The sequence below is a fragment of the Zonotrichia leucophrys genome, chromosome 19 (genome assembly GCF_028769735.1).
Source record: "Zonotrichia leucophrys gambelii isolate GWCS_2022_RI chromosome 19, RI_Zleu_2.0, whole genome shotgun sequence".
In the NCBI taxonomy this organism is placed as follows: Eukaryota; Metazoa; Chordata; class Aves; order Passeriformes; family Passerellidae; genus Zonotrichia; species Zonotrichia leucophrys.
The window spans coordinates 3,193,484-3,210,295 of NC_088188.1; the positions used below are offsets into that span (position 1 = coordinate 3,193,484).

At 39.5% G+C, this 16,812-nt stretch overlaps 1 protein-coding gene across 8 annotated transcripts in view; it reads right to left on the minus strand.

Annotated features, from left to right (window-relative positions):
• GTF2I (general transcription factor IIi) overlaps window positions 1-16,812 on the minus strand; it is a 73,496-nt gene that overhangs the window by 30,301 nt on the left and 26,383 nt on the right. For 5 of the 8 annotated variants that reach the window (XM_064729067.1, XM_064729069.1, XM_064729063.1 and 2 more), the window contains exons 11-23: window positions 15,396-15,455; window positions 14,285-14,347; window positions 11,592-11,723; window positions 10,542-10,604; window positions 9,567-9,671; window positions 7,942-8,004; window positions 7,485-7,598; window positions 5,850-5,912; window positions 4,623-4,727; window positions 4,242-4,304; window positions 2,445-2,627; window positions 2,069-2,131; window positions 275-379 (exon numbers count right to left, since the gene is read on the minus strand). In XM_064729067.1, coding sequence (XP_064585137.1) covers window positions 275-379; window positions 2,069-2,131; window positions 2,445-2,627; window positions 4,242-4,304; window positions 4,623-4,727; window positions 5,850-5,912; window positions 7,485-7,598; window positions 7,942-8,004; window positions 9,567-9,671; window positions 10,542-10,604; window positions 11,592-11,723; window positions 14,285-14,347; window positions 15,396-15,455 — 1,182 coding nt within the window. The remainder of the gene's footprint in view (window positions 1-274; window positions 380-2,068; window positions 2,132-2,444; window positions 2,628-4,241; window positions 4,305-4,622; window positions 4,728-5,849; window positions 5,913-7,484; window positions 7,599-7,941; window positions 8,005-9,566; window positions 9,672-10,541; window positions 10,605-11,591; window positions 11,724-14,284; window positions 14,348-15,395; window positions 15,456-16,812) is intronic. The other 3 variants (XM_064729065.1, XM_064729066.1, XM_064729068.1) reach the window with 3 other exon arrangements.

The following is a 16,812-nucleotide window of genomic DNA, read 5'->3' on the forward strand; positions in this document are numbered from 1 at the left end:
CATTTCTGTGGAGAACCCAATAGAAGGGATCAGGAAAAGAACAAAACCAAAAGATCCCAACTTCTGCATCTAATTTCATCGTCAAGCCAAATAACAAAAACCAACAGAGATAACCTATAATGATGATTATACTGCTGCAATTCACCTACACAGAGACTAAGGATCTTAAATGAAGGCTTGCACTAACATGTCTCACTCCTGCAACACATAATTACAGAAAACCTTTTCATCAAACATAGCAGAGTGATGAAATACTCTTGAATTTTCAACTTACCAGAACTGAACTCTTCCTCTTTTCTTCTCGGAGTACTGGACTCTTCATTAACTGACCTGCTGCTCCTCTGCCTTGTCCCACGGAACACGTAGGAATGATCAGACTCTAAAAAAAAATCAAACAGAAATGACTGGGGTTTTGTGCAGGGAACTCATGTGCAGCACTGGAACTGCTCTGAATTTCAAAAATCTAACAGGAGTAAGGAATTGTGTTTATGATGGCATCAAATTTTACAACACATTACATACATGAGCAACTTCAGAAAGCTCCTGTTCCTACCTGTGAAGGAACAATTTGTTCCTTCAAAAGGGCCTGTGCCAAGCACAAGAGAGCAAAAGACAAAGCTGCTCCTGTACTTCATAAGGAAAACAATATTGTCTTCTGAAACAGCACTGGGCATTGCATGAGTGTAAAACAGCCATGCAACAGCAAAAGGAATCACAGAATAAATTGTGCAGGTAGGGACTGCCTTTCTTATCTAGTTGGAAATAATGTCAGTCCACTAGTAGATCTAAAAAGACAGTACCAAAGTTTTGTCTTGAAAAGCTCAAATGTTCTAAAACCACATTTAAACCAGTTTAAAACTAATGTCTGCCAGTCAAACACATCAAACAGGTCAACTCTGCCTAAACACACACAAGTGGACAGACAGGAGGACAGCAAACCCAGCAATGTGTCAGAGAGCTGCTACTCAGCCTGGCACCTCCCAATCCATCCCTTTCTTCCCTAAGCTAATGAGCTTTTTAAACTGCCCAATTATCAATATTTCCAATCTCAGAGAGAACAAATGGGTAGAGCAGACAAAGGAAACTAATTTCACATGCAGAAAAACATGCACCCATGTCACCAAGGGCACGGTTTACTTAGCAAGAATAATATCACATATTGATGTATCTTGTACCTATACAGCTCTGTTATACTCTGTCAGAGAAAACCTTTTCAGAGCACACTCACTTTTGTGCTAAAGGCCTTTACATAAGCAGAACTGAATGACTCCTCTCATATAAACCTTTCTGTCGAGGTCATGGTGGAGGTATTTCCATGCTGCATTGTAAAACATTGAAAGTAATGCCAGAAGTGCCCACTTTATCAAAAATGCTCTGCCTACTTTCTAAATTGCTCATTGGGTGATCCTAATATAATTCCACAAGCAAGCTCTGCAAAAGCCAATCTCAGCAGTGCTTTAAAGCAGCTCCAGGACACTCATTCACAAATACAAGAAACACAGAGCACCTCCTACCAACATCCCAGCATGAGAACTGCAGGGACACTGCTCAGCAGCTTTGGAGCCACTTGGATGGCAAAGGGAGCTGCTCACTGCAAAGGTTTGGATCTCACAGTCACCAATATCAGACAGACACCTTGAGGCTCCTCTACAACACTGCCTTTCTGCTCTGGTGCCATTCTTCCCTGAAGCAATTGTTAACTACAAATGTACATGTAACTACAGTGTGCTTATAAAGCAATGTGTTCTCCAGAATGAAGGAATGCTATAACATCTTCTCCCTGCAATCAATAATTTTCATTACCAACACCTGAAAACTATGCAAGAGATAAAAACTGCTGTCAGGCATCATCTCAAAACCAGCCCACCAAGTCCAATCTGCTTCACTATATTGTGGTTTTCCAAAACTTCTCTACCAGGTTCATTTACCAAGCAGTGCACAATCCAATCTACACTCAATACCAGCACACAATTCTCCTGATTCACTGCCAAGTAATGCAATATGTGTAGAACACATTCTGCATAGAAAAATGCCCAAAAACCTGAAATTAAGGACCTGTGGTACTGACCTTCAAGGGTGACCTCAACCTCGGGATTCTCACTTGTTCCTGACATGTCATGGTGGGAGGTCTCTGAAAAAAACACCAGGACAGTTGAATGATGGACATAGACAAGATTTTTAACCAAACACTCCATGCTTTTGCACCTAAACCAACATTGTCAAAAAGCCCCTTGCATTCATACCATGCAACAAAAATAGAAGGAAAGATATATTACCATGAGCCTTTGAGCAATTCCAGACAAATGCAAGGAGGTGAGGATTACACTGCTAAACTGCACATTCAGCAGAGCTCAGTTGGTGCTAAGACTGAAGGAAATTCCATCTTCTTGGCTCTCTAGGGTTAATACAATCATAAGTATTTTCATCTAGAATTTTTATCTTACCAGAACTGAACTCTTCAGCTTTTCTCTCAGATTCGGAAGATTCATTGGCCAAATTTTTGCTCTTAAGTCTCTTATCAGGTGGCAGATTGTCTTCATCATCATCTTTAAGAAACAATAAAAAACCCCCTGTATTTTTGTCCATGGAATTTGCATGCAGAACGGGAACTGCCTTGAATTTCGAAACTAAAACAGAAATAAGGAATTGTGTTTATCAGGGCAGCAAATTTTACAAGACATTACATACATGAGCAACTTCAGAAAGCTCCTGTTCCTAACCTGTGAAGGAACAATTTGTTCCTCCAAAAGCACATGTGTGTGCAAAGCACAAGGGAGCAAACCACAAAGCTGCTCCTGTACTTCATAAGGAAAACAACATTGTCTTCTGAAACAGGACTGGGCATCAATGATCATTAAAAAAAACATACAACAGCAAAAGAAATCACAATAAATTGTGCAGATAGGGTCTGCCTTTCTTATCTAATTGGAAATAATATCACTGCACTAGTAGATATCAAAAGCAGCTATGTTTTTTCTTGAAGACCTCAAATGTTCTAAAATCACGTTTAAAACCAGTGTAAAACTAATGGGAACCAATGAAATCTACCAAACAGGTCAAATCTGCCTTAAACACACATAAGTGCAAAAACAGGAGGACAGCAAACCTAGCAATGTGTCAGAGAGCTGCTACTCAATCTGGCAATTCCCAATCCATCCCTTTCTTCCCTAAGCTAATGGGCTTTTTAAACTGCCCAATGACCAATACCTCCAACCTCAGAGAGAACAAATGGGTAAACAATGAAAACTAATTTCACATGTAGAAAAACATGCACCCACATCACCAAGAGTATGGTTTATTTAGCAAGAATATTATCACATATTTATATATCTTGTACCAATTCAGTTCTGTTATACTCTGTCAGAGAAAACCTTTTCAGAGCACTCTCACTTTTGTGCTAAAGGCCTTTACATATAAGCAGAATGGAATGACTCCTCTCATAAACCTTTCTGTTGAGGTCATGGTGGAGTTATTTCCATGCTGCATTGTAAAATGGTGAAAATATGGCCAGAAGTGTCCACTTTGTCAAAAATGTGTTGCCTACTTTCTAAATTGCCGATTGGGTGCTCCCAATCTAATTCCACAAGCAAGCTCTGCAAAAGCCAATCTCAGCAGTGCTTTAAAGCAGCTCCAGGACACTCATTCACAAATACAAGAAACACAGAGCACCTCCTACCAACATCCCAGCATGAGAACTGCAGGGACACTGCTCAGCAGCTTTGGAGCCACTTGGATGGCAAAGGGAGCTGCTCACTGCAAAGGTTTGGATCTCACAGTTACCAATATCAGACAGACACCTCGAGGCTCAGCTTACACCACCTACAACACTGCCTTTCTGTCCTGGTGCCATTCTTCCCTGAAGCAATTGTTAACTACAAATGTACATCTAACTACAGTGTGTTTATAAAGCAATGTGCTCTCCACAATGAAGGAATGTTAAATCATCTTCACTGTTTAATGAATATTTTTTTGTTACCAGCACTTGATGAAGTCACAAAAGACACAAACTGCTGTCAGGCATCATCTCAAAACCAGCCCACCAAGTCCAATCTGCTTCACTATATTGTGATTTTCTAAAACTTGTCTACCAGGTTCATTTACCAAGCAGTGCACCATTGAAATTACACTCAACAACAGCACACAATTCTCCTTATTCACTGCCAAGTATTGCAGGTTTTGGAAAACAGAATTTAGATAGAAATATGCCCAAAAAACTAAAATCAACAACCTGCAGAACTGACCTTCAACAGTGACCTCAACCTCAGGATTCTCAGTTATTTCTGACATGTCATGCTGGGAGGAATCTGAAAGAGAAAGACAGGACTCTTGAATGATGGCCATGGACAAGATTTTCAACCAAACACTCCATGCCTCTGCATCTAAACCAACATTGTCAAAGAAACCTCTTGCATTCACAGCATGCAACAAAAATTGAAGCAAAGATATATTACCATGACTGAGTCTAGGATGATGATTACACTCCTGCAAATCACCTACAGAGAGACCAGGGCTCTTAAATGAAGGCTTGCAGTAAAATGTCTCATTCCTGCAGCACAAAATTACCCCAAACCTTTGCATAAAACAAAGGAGGAAAAGAAAATCATCTTTAAATTTTATCCTACCACAATTGAACTCTTCTTCTTTTCTTCTCTCAACATTGGCATCTCCATTAGACAAACTGCTACTCCTCTGTCTCTTGTCAGGTGGTGCGTAGTCATCCTCATCATCTTTAAGAAACAATTAAATAAAACCCTGGGTTTTTGTTCAGGGAAACTCGAGTGCAGCACTGGAACTGCCATGAATTTCTAAACTAAAACAGAATTAAGGACCTGTGCTTACCAGGGCACCAAATTTTGCAACAAATTACTTAACTGTATAAATTCAGGAATCTCCTGTTCCAAATGGTGAAGGAACAATTTGTTCCTTCTAAAAGGCCTGTGCAAAGCACAGGAGAGCAAAAAACAAAGGTACCTCTAAGGAAAGCTACCTTCCTAAGGAGAGAGCTACTTTCCTAAGGAAAAAAACATTGTCTTCTGAAATATGATGTGCCTGGCATGATCATAAAACAGCTATGCAATAGCAAAAGGAATCACAGAATAAATTGTGCAGATAGGGACTACCTGTGTTATCTAACTGGAAGTAATATCATACCAGTAGTAGATCCCAAAAGACAGTACCTATATTTTGTCTGGAAGACCTCAAATGTCCTAAACCCTCAAACCAGTGTAAAACCAATGGACACTAATGAAATTCATCGAACAGGTGAAATCTGCCTTAAACACACACAAGGGGACAGACTGGAGAATAACAGGGACACTGCTCAGCAGCTTTGGAGCCACTTGGATGGCAAAGGGAGCTGCTCACTGCAAAGGTTTGGATCTCACAGTTACCAATATCAGACAGACACCTTGAGGCTCTGCTTACACCACCTACAACACTGCCTTTCTGTCCTGGTGCCATTCTTCCCTGAAGAATATCTTAACTACAAATGTTACATTTATAACCACACTGTGGTTATATAAGTTTTCTCCAGAATGAAAGAATTTTTTAACATTTTCTCCATTCAATGAATATTTGTCATTACCAACACCTGAAAATTATGCAAAAGATAGAAGTTGCCGTCAGGAATCATTTCAAAACCAGCTCACCAAGTCCAATATGTATCAGTATATTGTGGTTTTCTAAAACTTCTCCACCAATATCATTTACCAAGCAGTTCACAGTCAAAATTTCACTCAACACCAACACACAATTCTCTTGATTCACTGCCAAGTATTGCAGGGTTTGGAAAACAGAATTTAGATAGAAAAATGCCCAACCAACTGAAATCAATGACCTGGGGAACTGACCATCAAAAGTGACTTCAACCTCAGCATCCTCACTTTTTTCTGACAAGTCATGTTGGGAAGAATCTGAAAGACAAAGATAGGATTGTTAAATGATGGACATGGACAAGATTTTCAACCAAACACTCCATGCCTTTGCATCTAAATCAACATTGTGAGAGAAGCCCCTTGTACTCACAGCATGCAATAAAAGTAGAAGCAATGATATATTACCATGAGCCTTTGAGCAATTCCAGAGAACGCCAAGGAGGCGAGGATTACATTTGCTAAACTGCACATGCTACACTGCAGTGTTGCTGCTATGACTGAAGGGAATTCCATCATCTTGGCTTTGTAGGGTTAATACAATCATAAAGATTTTCTCCTCTCTTACCCAGGATTACTGAAAATATAAACAAAGGCTGCCTGTCCCCACAGATTAGGGATTTTTTTACCATCTCTACAGAGTCACGATTGCTGTGCTACCTTATGCTGTTCCATAACTGGCTGCAAGGCCAACAACCAAACATGGGAGGGAAATTCATGACCACAATGCTTTTGTTGGGACAGAGTGCCCCAACAAGACAAACAGGATTAGCCAATCAACACTCACTGTGAGAAAGAGCAATCTATATTTAACTGCACTACAGTTAAACAAAGTGAAACTACTTGTATCAGAAACTCATTTTCCTTTATCAGAAGAATTGCTGCTGAATTTCATGTAATGGTAACCCCTAACTATGGTGATACCTACCTTCAAAGAAAAATTAATTCCATTTTCAAGAAGGAGCACTGCTGCTAGCAAAACCTGCCCTGAAAAGCTCACAGCTCAGGTTGGAGAGCCACGGGCTCAGAGCAAAGCCAGCAGGACAATGATGGACTGTTCTCACCCTGCCAAACCACTAAACTTTGGGTGATTTGCCTTTCATGTCTTAAAATAATGATGACTACCATCACAATTTCCTTATAGCAAGGCCCAGAGTGGTGTGATTTGGGTGACTTAAAGTAAAGCAAAACAAAAATCAGAAAACTGAATCTGGTGGAAATATGAAAAGAGAGTGGTTGGAGAAGATTTACAATTCAAATTAGGCTACATCTTTCCAAATATTTCTGTGAAAAAAATATCCTAGGATGTTAATTTATCCCCACAAATACACTTCACATCTCAAATGCTTTAACTGTATTTCCACACCTGTCCTGTCATCAGAACTCTGGTGACTGCCTTCAAAAATATGAAGTAAAAAACACCTTCCTGACTGCACAGAGCCCTATAAAAGCAGACAGATTAATGTGCCCATAAACCAAACCAAAGCAAAGCAAACCACAGCATAAAGGAGGATCACAAAAGATCCCAGGTGAAGCATCTTTAACCAGACTGAACTGAAGTGATTGGATGTTTTTCTGTGGAGAACCCAACAGAAGGGATAAAGAAAGAACACGTCCAGAAAATCTCAACTTCTTGTGCATCAATTTACATTGTCATGACAAATAACAAAAAACAACAGAGGTAAGCTATGATGATGATTATACTGCTGCAATTCATCTACACAGAGCCCAGGACTCTAAAATGAAGGCTTGCACTAATGTGTTGCACTCCTGCAGGACAAAATTACCCAAAACTTTTTCATAAAACAAAGCAGGGAGATAAAATCATCTTACTGGAGTTGAAATATTGTGCTTTTCTTCTCCTTCTGTTGGCAGTTTCCTTAGCCGACCTGGTGTTCCTCCTCCTCTTTCTCCTGCTAGGGGGCAGGTACTCATCATCATCATCATCTAAAAAAGACAGTTTTAAAAAACCGTGGGTTTTTTGTCCATGGAAATCAGGCATAGCTTTGGAACTGCCTTGAATTTCAAAACTTACACAGAAATAAGGAACTGTGGGCACCAAGTTTTGCAGTAAATTTCTTACCAGAGTAACTTCAGAAAGCTCCTGCTCTTACCTGTTTTCTAATACTTCACCACCAGGCTCATTTACCAAGCAGTGCACAATTCCAAACTACACTCAACACCAGCACACAATTCTCTTCATTCAGTGCCAAGTAGTGCAATATATGGAAAACACATTCTGGATAGAAAAATGCCCAAAAACCTGTAATCAATGACCTGCAGAACTGACCTTGACTAGTGATTTCAGCCTCAGAATCCTCACTTGCTTCTGACGAGTCATCCTGGGAGGAATCTGAAAGAGAAAGACAGGACAGTTGAATGGTGGACAAGATTTTCAACCAAACACTCCATGCCTCTCCATCTAAACCAACATTGTCAGGGAAGCCCCTTGCATTCAGCAAACAACAAAAAAAAAGAAGCAAAGAGCCTCTGAACAATTCCAGACAAAGGCAAGGAGGTGAGGATTACACTTGCTGAACTCAACATGCAGCAGAGCACAGTTGGTGCTATGACTGAAGAGAATTCAATCATCCTGGCTTTGTAGGGTTAATAGAATCATAAAACACCTTCTGTTACCCAGGATTACTGAAAATATAAACAAAGGCTGCCTGTCCCCACAGATTAGGGATTTTTTTATCAGCTCTACAGACTCCTTGTTTCTGCACTATGATGATTTCCATAACAGGGTGCAAGGCCAACAATCAAACATGGGAGGGAAATTCATGAGCACAATGTTTTTTTGGGGCAGATTGCCCCAACAACACAAGCAGGATTAGCCAATCAACACTCAGTGAGACAAAGAGCAATTTATACTTAACTGCACTACAGTTAAACAAAGTGAAGCTAATTGTATCACAAACTCTATCAAAATTAGGCAGCAGTGCATGAAGGAACATATTTTAGTTATTCCAAGAGAGCAAAGCTTCACTGGTGCATTTTGAAGAGTATTTTCCTTTAGATCTCTGTAAGCTGGGGTATGGTATCACTTTGGGAGCAAGGCTGAAGGAATCTTTGCTTCCAAGTTTTCTCTTCACATGATGTGTGTGGTGTAGAGCAGAAATTCAGCTCTATCTACTGGGACACCTCAACTGCAGTATACTTGAACCATGTCCAATACATCATCCAGTTCATGGAAATCATTATCATGTTTAGGTCAAATTCCAAGGCAGTGCTGGGTACATAACTAGCAAATGCAAAGTATTAGAAAAAGGAAGAATTAGGAGTTGTTTTACTAGACATGAACATAAAATAGGGTTGTAAAAAGCTCTAACTGTATTTCCACATTGGTTCCTGTAGTGCCATGAGAACTCTGGGGGCTGCCTTCAAAAATATAAAGTAAAAAACATATTCCTGATTGCACAGAACCTTATAAAGCAGACAGATTAATGAGCCCATAAGCCAAACCAAACCACAGAACAAAGGAGAGGTAGAGGATCACAAAAAATCCCAGGTAAAGCACCTTTAACCAGACTAAACTGAAGGGCATCTATGCATTTCTGTGGAGAACCCAACAGAAGGGATCAGGAAAGAACATAACCACACAATCCCAACTTTCTATCTGTCTATTTACGTCATTGTATCAAATAACAAAAACCAACAGAGGTAGCCTATGATGAACATTATACTGCTGCAATACATCTACATAGAGCCATGGCTCTTAAATGAAATTCCAAAAATGCCCTTTATCTTTTAAGTTTTTAGCTTCTATAATTCTCTCAAAAAGGTTCTAAACGATCAGTTAATGTTACAGGGTTTTTTTTCAAGATACTGGTTTTTTTTGGCAGCAAAAAATCACCCAAAACCTTTTGATAAAACAAAGTAGGGAAATAAAATAATCTTTAATTTTCATCTTACCAGAATCGGACTCTTCTGCATTTCTTTTCCTAGTACTGGCCCCTTCATTAGCTGACTTGGTGCTCTTCTGCCTCTTGTCAGGGGGTGGATAGTCATCATCATCTTCTTGAAGAAACAAAAAAAGAAAAAAATTGTTTTGTGGTAAAGGCCTTTACACATAAGCAGAACTTCATGACTCCTTTTATATAAACTTTTCTGTCAAGGTAATGGGTGGAGTTATTTCCATGCTGCATTGTAAAATATTGAAAGTAATGCCAGAAGTGTCCACTCTCCCAAATCCTCTGCCTACTTTCTAAATTGTTGATTGGGTGATCCCAATCTAATTCCACAAGCAAGCTCTGCAAAAGCCAATCTCAGCAGTGCTTTAAAGCAGCTCCAGGACACTCATTCACAAATACAAGAAACACAGAGCACCTCCTACCAACATCCCAGCATGAGAACTGCAGGGACACTGCTCAGCAGCTTTGGAGCCACTTGGATGGCAAAGGGAGCTGCTCACTGCAAAGGTTTGGATCTCACAGTCACCAATATCAGACAGACACCTTGAGGCTCCTCTACAACACTGCCTTTCTGCTCTGGTGCCATTCTTCCCTGAAGCATTTGTTAACTACAAATGTTATATCCAACTGCAGTGTGCTTATAAAGCAATGTGTTCTCCAGAATGAAGGAATGATAAATCATCTTGTCCATTCAATGAATATTTTTCATTACCAACACATGAAAATTACTCCAAAGATACAAATTGCTGTCAGGCATCATTTCAAAACCAGCCCATCAAGTCCAATATGCTTCAGTATATTGTGGTTTTCTAAAACTTCTCCACCAATTTCATTTACCAAGCAGTGCACAATCCAAATACACTGAAATCCAGCACACAATTCTCTTCATTCAGTGCCAAGTAATGCAGGCTTTGGAAAACACGTTTTGGACAGAAAAACGCACAACCAACTGAAATCCAGGACCTGTGGTACTGACCTTCAATGGTGACCTCAACCTCAGGTTTCTCACTTATTTCTGACATGCCATGGTGGGAGGTCTCTGAAATGGAAAAACAGGACAGTTGAATGATGGACATGGACAAGATATTCAATCAAACACTCCATGCCTTTGCATCTAAACCATATAGGTAAAACCTTAGGAAACAATAGCATAATTGCCCTTATAAAATCATGGCTCAGCCCTATTACTTTAGCTAAGCAGAAGAGTACTATGGGAACGTGACACAGCTGCACTGGAGGCAGAAAAACAAATTATATAACCATGACATGCTCACATCGTGGTTTAGCATGGTTGGTTGAATTATGTCTGTTCTACTAAAATGGAATGTAACAGATAACAGGCTACCTGCTTAAAAACGGCCTGTTTTTTGCAATAAATGACTCTCCTTTGCACCTTGCTGGGGACTCTGCATCACTCTGCTTCATACTATTTATCCTCACAAAAAACATTCACATCTCACAGGCTATAACTGAATTTCCACATCACTGCCACCAGAATTCTGGTGGCTGCATTCAAAAATGTAAAGTAAAAAAATATTCCTGACTGCACAGAACCTAATAAAAGCAGACATATTAATGTGTCCAAACTAAAGCAAAGCACAGAACAAAGGAGAGGTAGAGGATCACAAAAAATCCCAGGTGGAGCATCTTTAACCAGACTAAACTGAAGTGCATGGATGTGTTTCTGTGGAGAACCCAACAGGAGGGATCAGGAAAGAACACAACCAGAAAATCCAAACTTTCTGTGCATCTCTTTATGTCATCATGTCAGATAACAAAAAACAACTGAGGTAGGTGATGATGATGATTATACAGCTGCAATACATCTACACAGAGCCCATGGTTCTTAAATGAAATTCCAAAAATGTTTCTTTTTTAGCTTAATTCTGTCAAAAAGTTCTAAGTGATCAGTTGATGTGACACCTATTTTTGTGATGATACCAAACTTTTTGGCTCCACAATATCACCCAAAACTTTTTCAGAAAACACAGCAGGGAGACAGAATCACCTTTAAATTTCATCTTACCAAAACTGAATTCTTTTGCATTTCTTCTCCCAGTACTGGCACCTTCAGTAGCTGAACTGGAACTCCTCAAGCTCTCTTCAGGGGGCATGTACTCATCATCATCGTCATTATCATCACCAACATCACCATCATCTTTAAGAAAGAAAAAAAAACAAAGCACAACTATGTTGCAGTGTGTTGTGATGTCCCATTTTAGACTTCCAGGTCACCTCCCAGGTGTGCCTATACCTCTTCCCCCTCGCCCCCTTGCTGAGTGAGTCCTGTCAATCAGGCTTAACATTCCAGCAAAGGCATCGTGTGGTTGGTCAAGTTCAAAGGATGCCCCTCAGGCCTGGGGGTCATTGGCCTGTCCAGGTGTCCCTCGTCCCTTGAGACCCCGCCCCTCCCACCTGGTTGGTGGCTCACCTGTCCCCTCCCCTCCCCCTGCAGCTTAAAAGGTGAATCAGGCCATGCAGTCGGCATTCTGTTGGAGCTGTTCCCAAGATTCAGACCTCTGTAACCATGGAATAAACCTAAGGATATAACCCTCCAGCAGAATCCATCTCCTTTTTCTCTTCACCATCGCCTGAAGCTTTCCTCAAGAGGTAAACGGAGTTCCTAACAAGCCTGGACTTGTTTAGTGCCCGGCTGTAACCACCAGCAAGCTAAAGGTGTCTCTGGGGTGATACACCACAGCTGCCGCCTTTGGCCTAGCAGCGAGGGTCAGACTGGCCCAGGCACAATCTAACTGGCAATATTGGGATTCATATTCCAATACAACTAGGTTTATGTCCAGGAAACTCGAGTGCAGCACTGGAACTGCCATTAATTTAAAACTCTAACAGAATCAAGGAACTGTGCTTATCAGGGAACCAAATTTGGCAATAAATTACTTAACTGAGTAACTTCAGAAAGCTCCTGTTCTTACCTGTGAAGGAACAATTTGTTCCTACAAAAGGGTCTGTGCAAAGCACAACAGAGCAAAAAACAAAGCTGCTTCTGTACTTCCTAAGGAAATCAACACTGTCTTCTGAAACATGACTGAGCATTGCATGATTGTAAAAAACCCCATTGAAACAGCAAAAGGAATCACAAAATAAATTGTGCTGATAGGGACTATTACAGCAACTTGAGGAGGTCTCTATGGTGAGAGAAGGACGAGAATTTTGTTTGATGATTAGAAGCCTGGATTTATTGATATATGATATATAATACATTATAACTATACTAAAAAGAATAAGGAGAGACGTTGCAGAGAGCTGCTAAGCTAAGAATAGAATAGAAAAGAATGCATAACAAAGTTCTGTATCTAGGGAATCTGTCTCTGAGTTTGGTCCTGTGATTGGCCCTCAATTGTAAACACAGAATTTGATCCAATCACAGGGGTACCTGCTACATTTCACAGCAGCTGATAACAATTGTTTACATTCTTCTTCTGGGGCTCTGCTTCCCAGAAGATGCACAAATTTTAAAGAAAGAATTTCTATGAAAAAATGTCTACGACAAGGGACTACCTTTGTTATCTAACTGAAGTAATATCATACCATATGGATTATACCATAGGTCCCAAAACACAGTACCAATGTTTTGTCTTGAAGAGTTCAAATTGTTGGAGATTTTTTCAGGGATGGCTTGGAAGGCAGCTGTGGGGGACAGGTTCTCACAGCCTGTTTCTGTAAACAGCAGAGGTTCTCAGGTTGTTTTTAATTACAAGTAAAAGTGATAAACATGAAGGCCTTGAGAACCTTGCATATCAGAGTTCTCAGGCAGCTTTCTCATAACAAGTGTATGTTCTATCTTTGGCTGTTTTGGGAAAGCAAAAATAATTTTGAGAACCCAAATCTTGGTATTGGAAACATAAGGAGGGATTGGTATGTTATCTCTGACCTATTGTGAGCTTGGATTTTGCAATATGCATGAACTTGATTAACACTGTTATAAAAAGTGCCTGATTGATTAATAAATCGGAGTTGATGCTGATCAATGCAAGGTGGGTCTTCTCCCTCCGACTTCAATACAAATGTTCTAAAGCTGTAGAAGCAAAGGGAGACGACCCATCCTTTGATCAGCATTGAACTCCGATTTATTGATCCAACATGCACATTTTATAACTGTGTTAAATTAAGTTCATACATATTGCAAAACCCAAGCTCATCACTGGCTACAGAATACACACCAACCCCTCCTTTTGTTTTCAATACCTGTGGTTTGCTATTGAGACCAAGACTTGTTTTTCTCATCCTGTTATGAACGGTTCTCAAGGCCTCCATGTTTGTCCCTCTGCTTTCCCATAACCATCCAAGGACAAGGTATTTACTTATTTTCAAAAAACAAGCCTGAGAACTCTGCTGTTTCAGAAACGTGCCTGAGAATTTTGTTGTTTACAGGATCAGGCTTGAGAATTTGCTGCTTACAGCTGCCTTTTACTTTTCCATCAGCTGTATATTTTCATGGCCTTTTTTTCCTTCAAGCCATGTCTGAGCAAAATTCTCCAACATAAACCCACTTTCAAACCACTGTAAAACCAACGGGAACCAATGAAATTCATCAAACAGGTCAAATCTGCCACCAGGTTCATTTACCAAGCAGTGCACAATCTAAACTCCACTCAACACCAGCACACAACTCTCTTCATTGAGTGCCAAGTAATGCAGGCTTTGGAAAACACATTCTGGATATAAAAATGTCTGAAATCAATGATGTGGGGAACTGACCTTCGTTACCAAACTCAGCCTCAGAATCCTCACTTGTTTCTGATGAATCAGGCTGGGAGGTCTCTGAAAGAAAAAAGCAGGACTGCTGAATGGTGGACATGGACAAGATTTTCAGCCACACACTCCATGCCTCTGCATCTAAACTACATTGTCAGGGAAGCCCTTTGCACTCACAGAATGCAAAAAATCTAGAAGCAAAGATATTTTCCCATGAGCCTCTGAACAATTCCAGACAAAGGCAAGGAGGTGAGGATTACACTTGCTAACTGTACATGCTACACTGCAGGGTTGCTGCTGTGACTGAAGGGAATTATATCTTCTTGGCTTTGTAGGGTTAATACAATCATAAAGATTTTCCCCTTTCTTATCCAGGATTACTGAAAATATAAACAAAGGCCGCCTGTTATCAGAGATTAGGGATTTTTTTATCAGCTCTATAGACTCCTTGTTTCTGCACTATGATGATTTCCATAACAGACTGCAAGGCCAACAATCAAACATGGGGGGAAATTCATGAGCACAATGCTTTTGTTGGGGCAAAGTGCCCCAACAACACAAACAGGATTAGCCAATCAACACTCAGTGTGAGAAAGAGCAATTATTCTTAACTGCACTACAGTTAAACAAAGTGAAGCTAATTGTATCAGAAATTATTTTTAAATTAAGTAGCAGTGCATGAAGGAACATATTTTAATTATTCCAACAGAGTAAAGCTGCACTTGTGCATTTTGAAGAGTATTTTCTTTTAGATCTCATTGTAAGTTGCACTTACAATTTATAATGCTGAATTTTATTAAACTCTATAAGTCATTATGAAACAGACTGAATTTCTTGAGAAACATACCAATTTACACAAACAACTTGTGCTTTAGAGTGATCAATCTGATGCTCCTCTTTAAATTTAGAAAAGGAAGAAATTAAGTTCCCATCTACATGTCTGTTTACTTGGACAGCTGGAAATTAAAGCAACCATAATTTTCATTTCTATTCATGTTTAAGTTCCAATACCCTCAGTTTTATGGCAAATCAAGTAGCAAAGCTGTGAAAAGCAAAACTCACACACTCAATTTCTAACACAGATGTGAGGAAAAAACACAAGTAAAAGTTCTACCTGGGTAAGTTTTTCCAGGAGCAATGTTTTCATCTATCTCTGGTGTTTTGGAAGGGCCTGCTTGAGAACAGAGAGAACAGTTTTTAAGGATGTCTCACAACAAACACATACTTCCAGCTCATACAGGAATTTGCTAAGAAACTTTTAATCTCCTATATTATATGTTCACTTCATACCTTCTGTGATGTTAAACTTTGGAAAGACTCTGTTAAATATTAAATATTTATAAATCCTTACTTGGTTCAACAGACTAAAACTGGGGTTAGTGGCAGCATTGTGCATTTCTCAGACTACTGAACAGTCAAGAGATTCATGCTGAACAGCAGATTTCAACTAATAAACTAATTTTTAAAAAAGAAACATTGATGCTTCTGCCTTTCTTCAAGGACACTTTAATCAGCTAGATCTTTTCCCTGTTCATTAAAGTTTATATTCCTAAGGAGTATTCCTTGACCTCAACATTCCTATCTACATTTAATACATAAATTCACTGGGATTAAAGTCATTTATGACACTCCAAGGCTGTTTACTTTTCATTACAACAGCTCTTTTGAAGACTACAGACTGCTTAAAAAAGACTGGTGCAGAAAGCAGCACAGAAACTACACTTAACCTATTATTAACACTCCTAAATTATTTGTGGGTTTTTAGTGTTTATTTATTTATGTTTATTTGTGTTTACTAACACTAAATTAGCACTCCTAAAACCCTACTGCTTACTGCTCTGGCTCTCCTGCAGCTGTGCCAGAAGGGTGAGATGCTTACAGCACAAACATCATCACACTGAGCAAGAGGCCATTCTGCACCACAGAAACAGCACAGGTATGGCAAACCTGCCCACGTGTGGCAAACAGGAGTAACTGGAACTGATCTGGACTAATTGTTCTGTGCAAATCCCATAATTTCTGTCTGCATTTGCAAAAGCAACCTGCAGAAGCTCATATAGCTGACCAGAAATTCTAGCTGTTTAGAGATACATTCATAAATGTATCAGCAAGATACATTTATGTTATTAATAGTTCCACAAGAGAAAAGCTACTGTTAATTAATAAGGCAATGAAATACTCTAAACTCTATTGCATCTGCACAGTAAGAAAGAAAATACAGAAAAGACTACTGTCACAATCAGACTTTTTAAATATTTCAGTCAACTGAAAGTACATATACCGTATCAAATAAGTTAATATTTAAGTATTAATGAAAATAATTATAATTAGGTGGTTACAATAATGCTAACTTGAACAGTTCTGCCTAATGTCATTATTCAGATTTTCAAAGAGATTAAAAATGAACAGCATTTCAAGTGAGGAACCTATGCAAAGTTCTTTGCTTGAAACACATTTCTTTCAGCAAGTGCTGCTTAGATCTGCTCCTGCCACTTTTCTTTGCTGGGGAAAGATGTTTCCCTTTTTTTTTT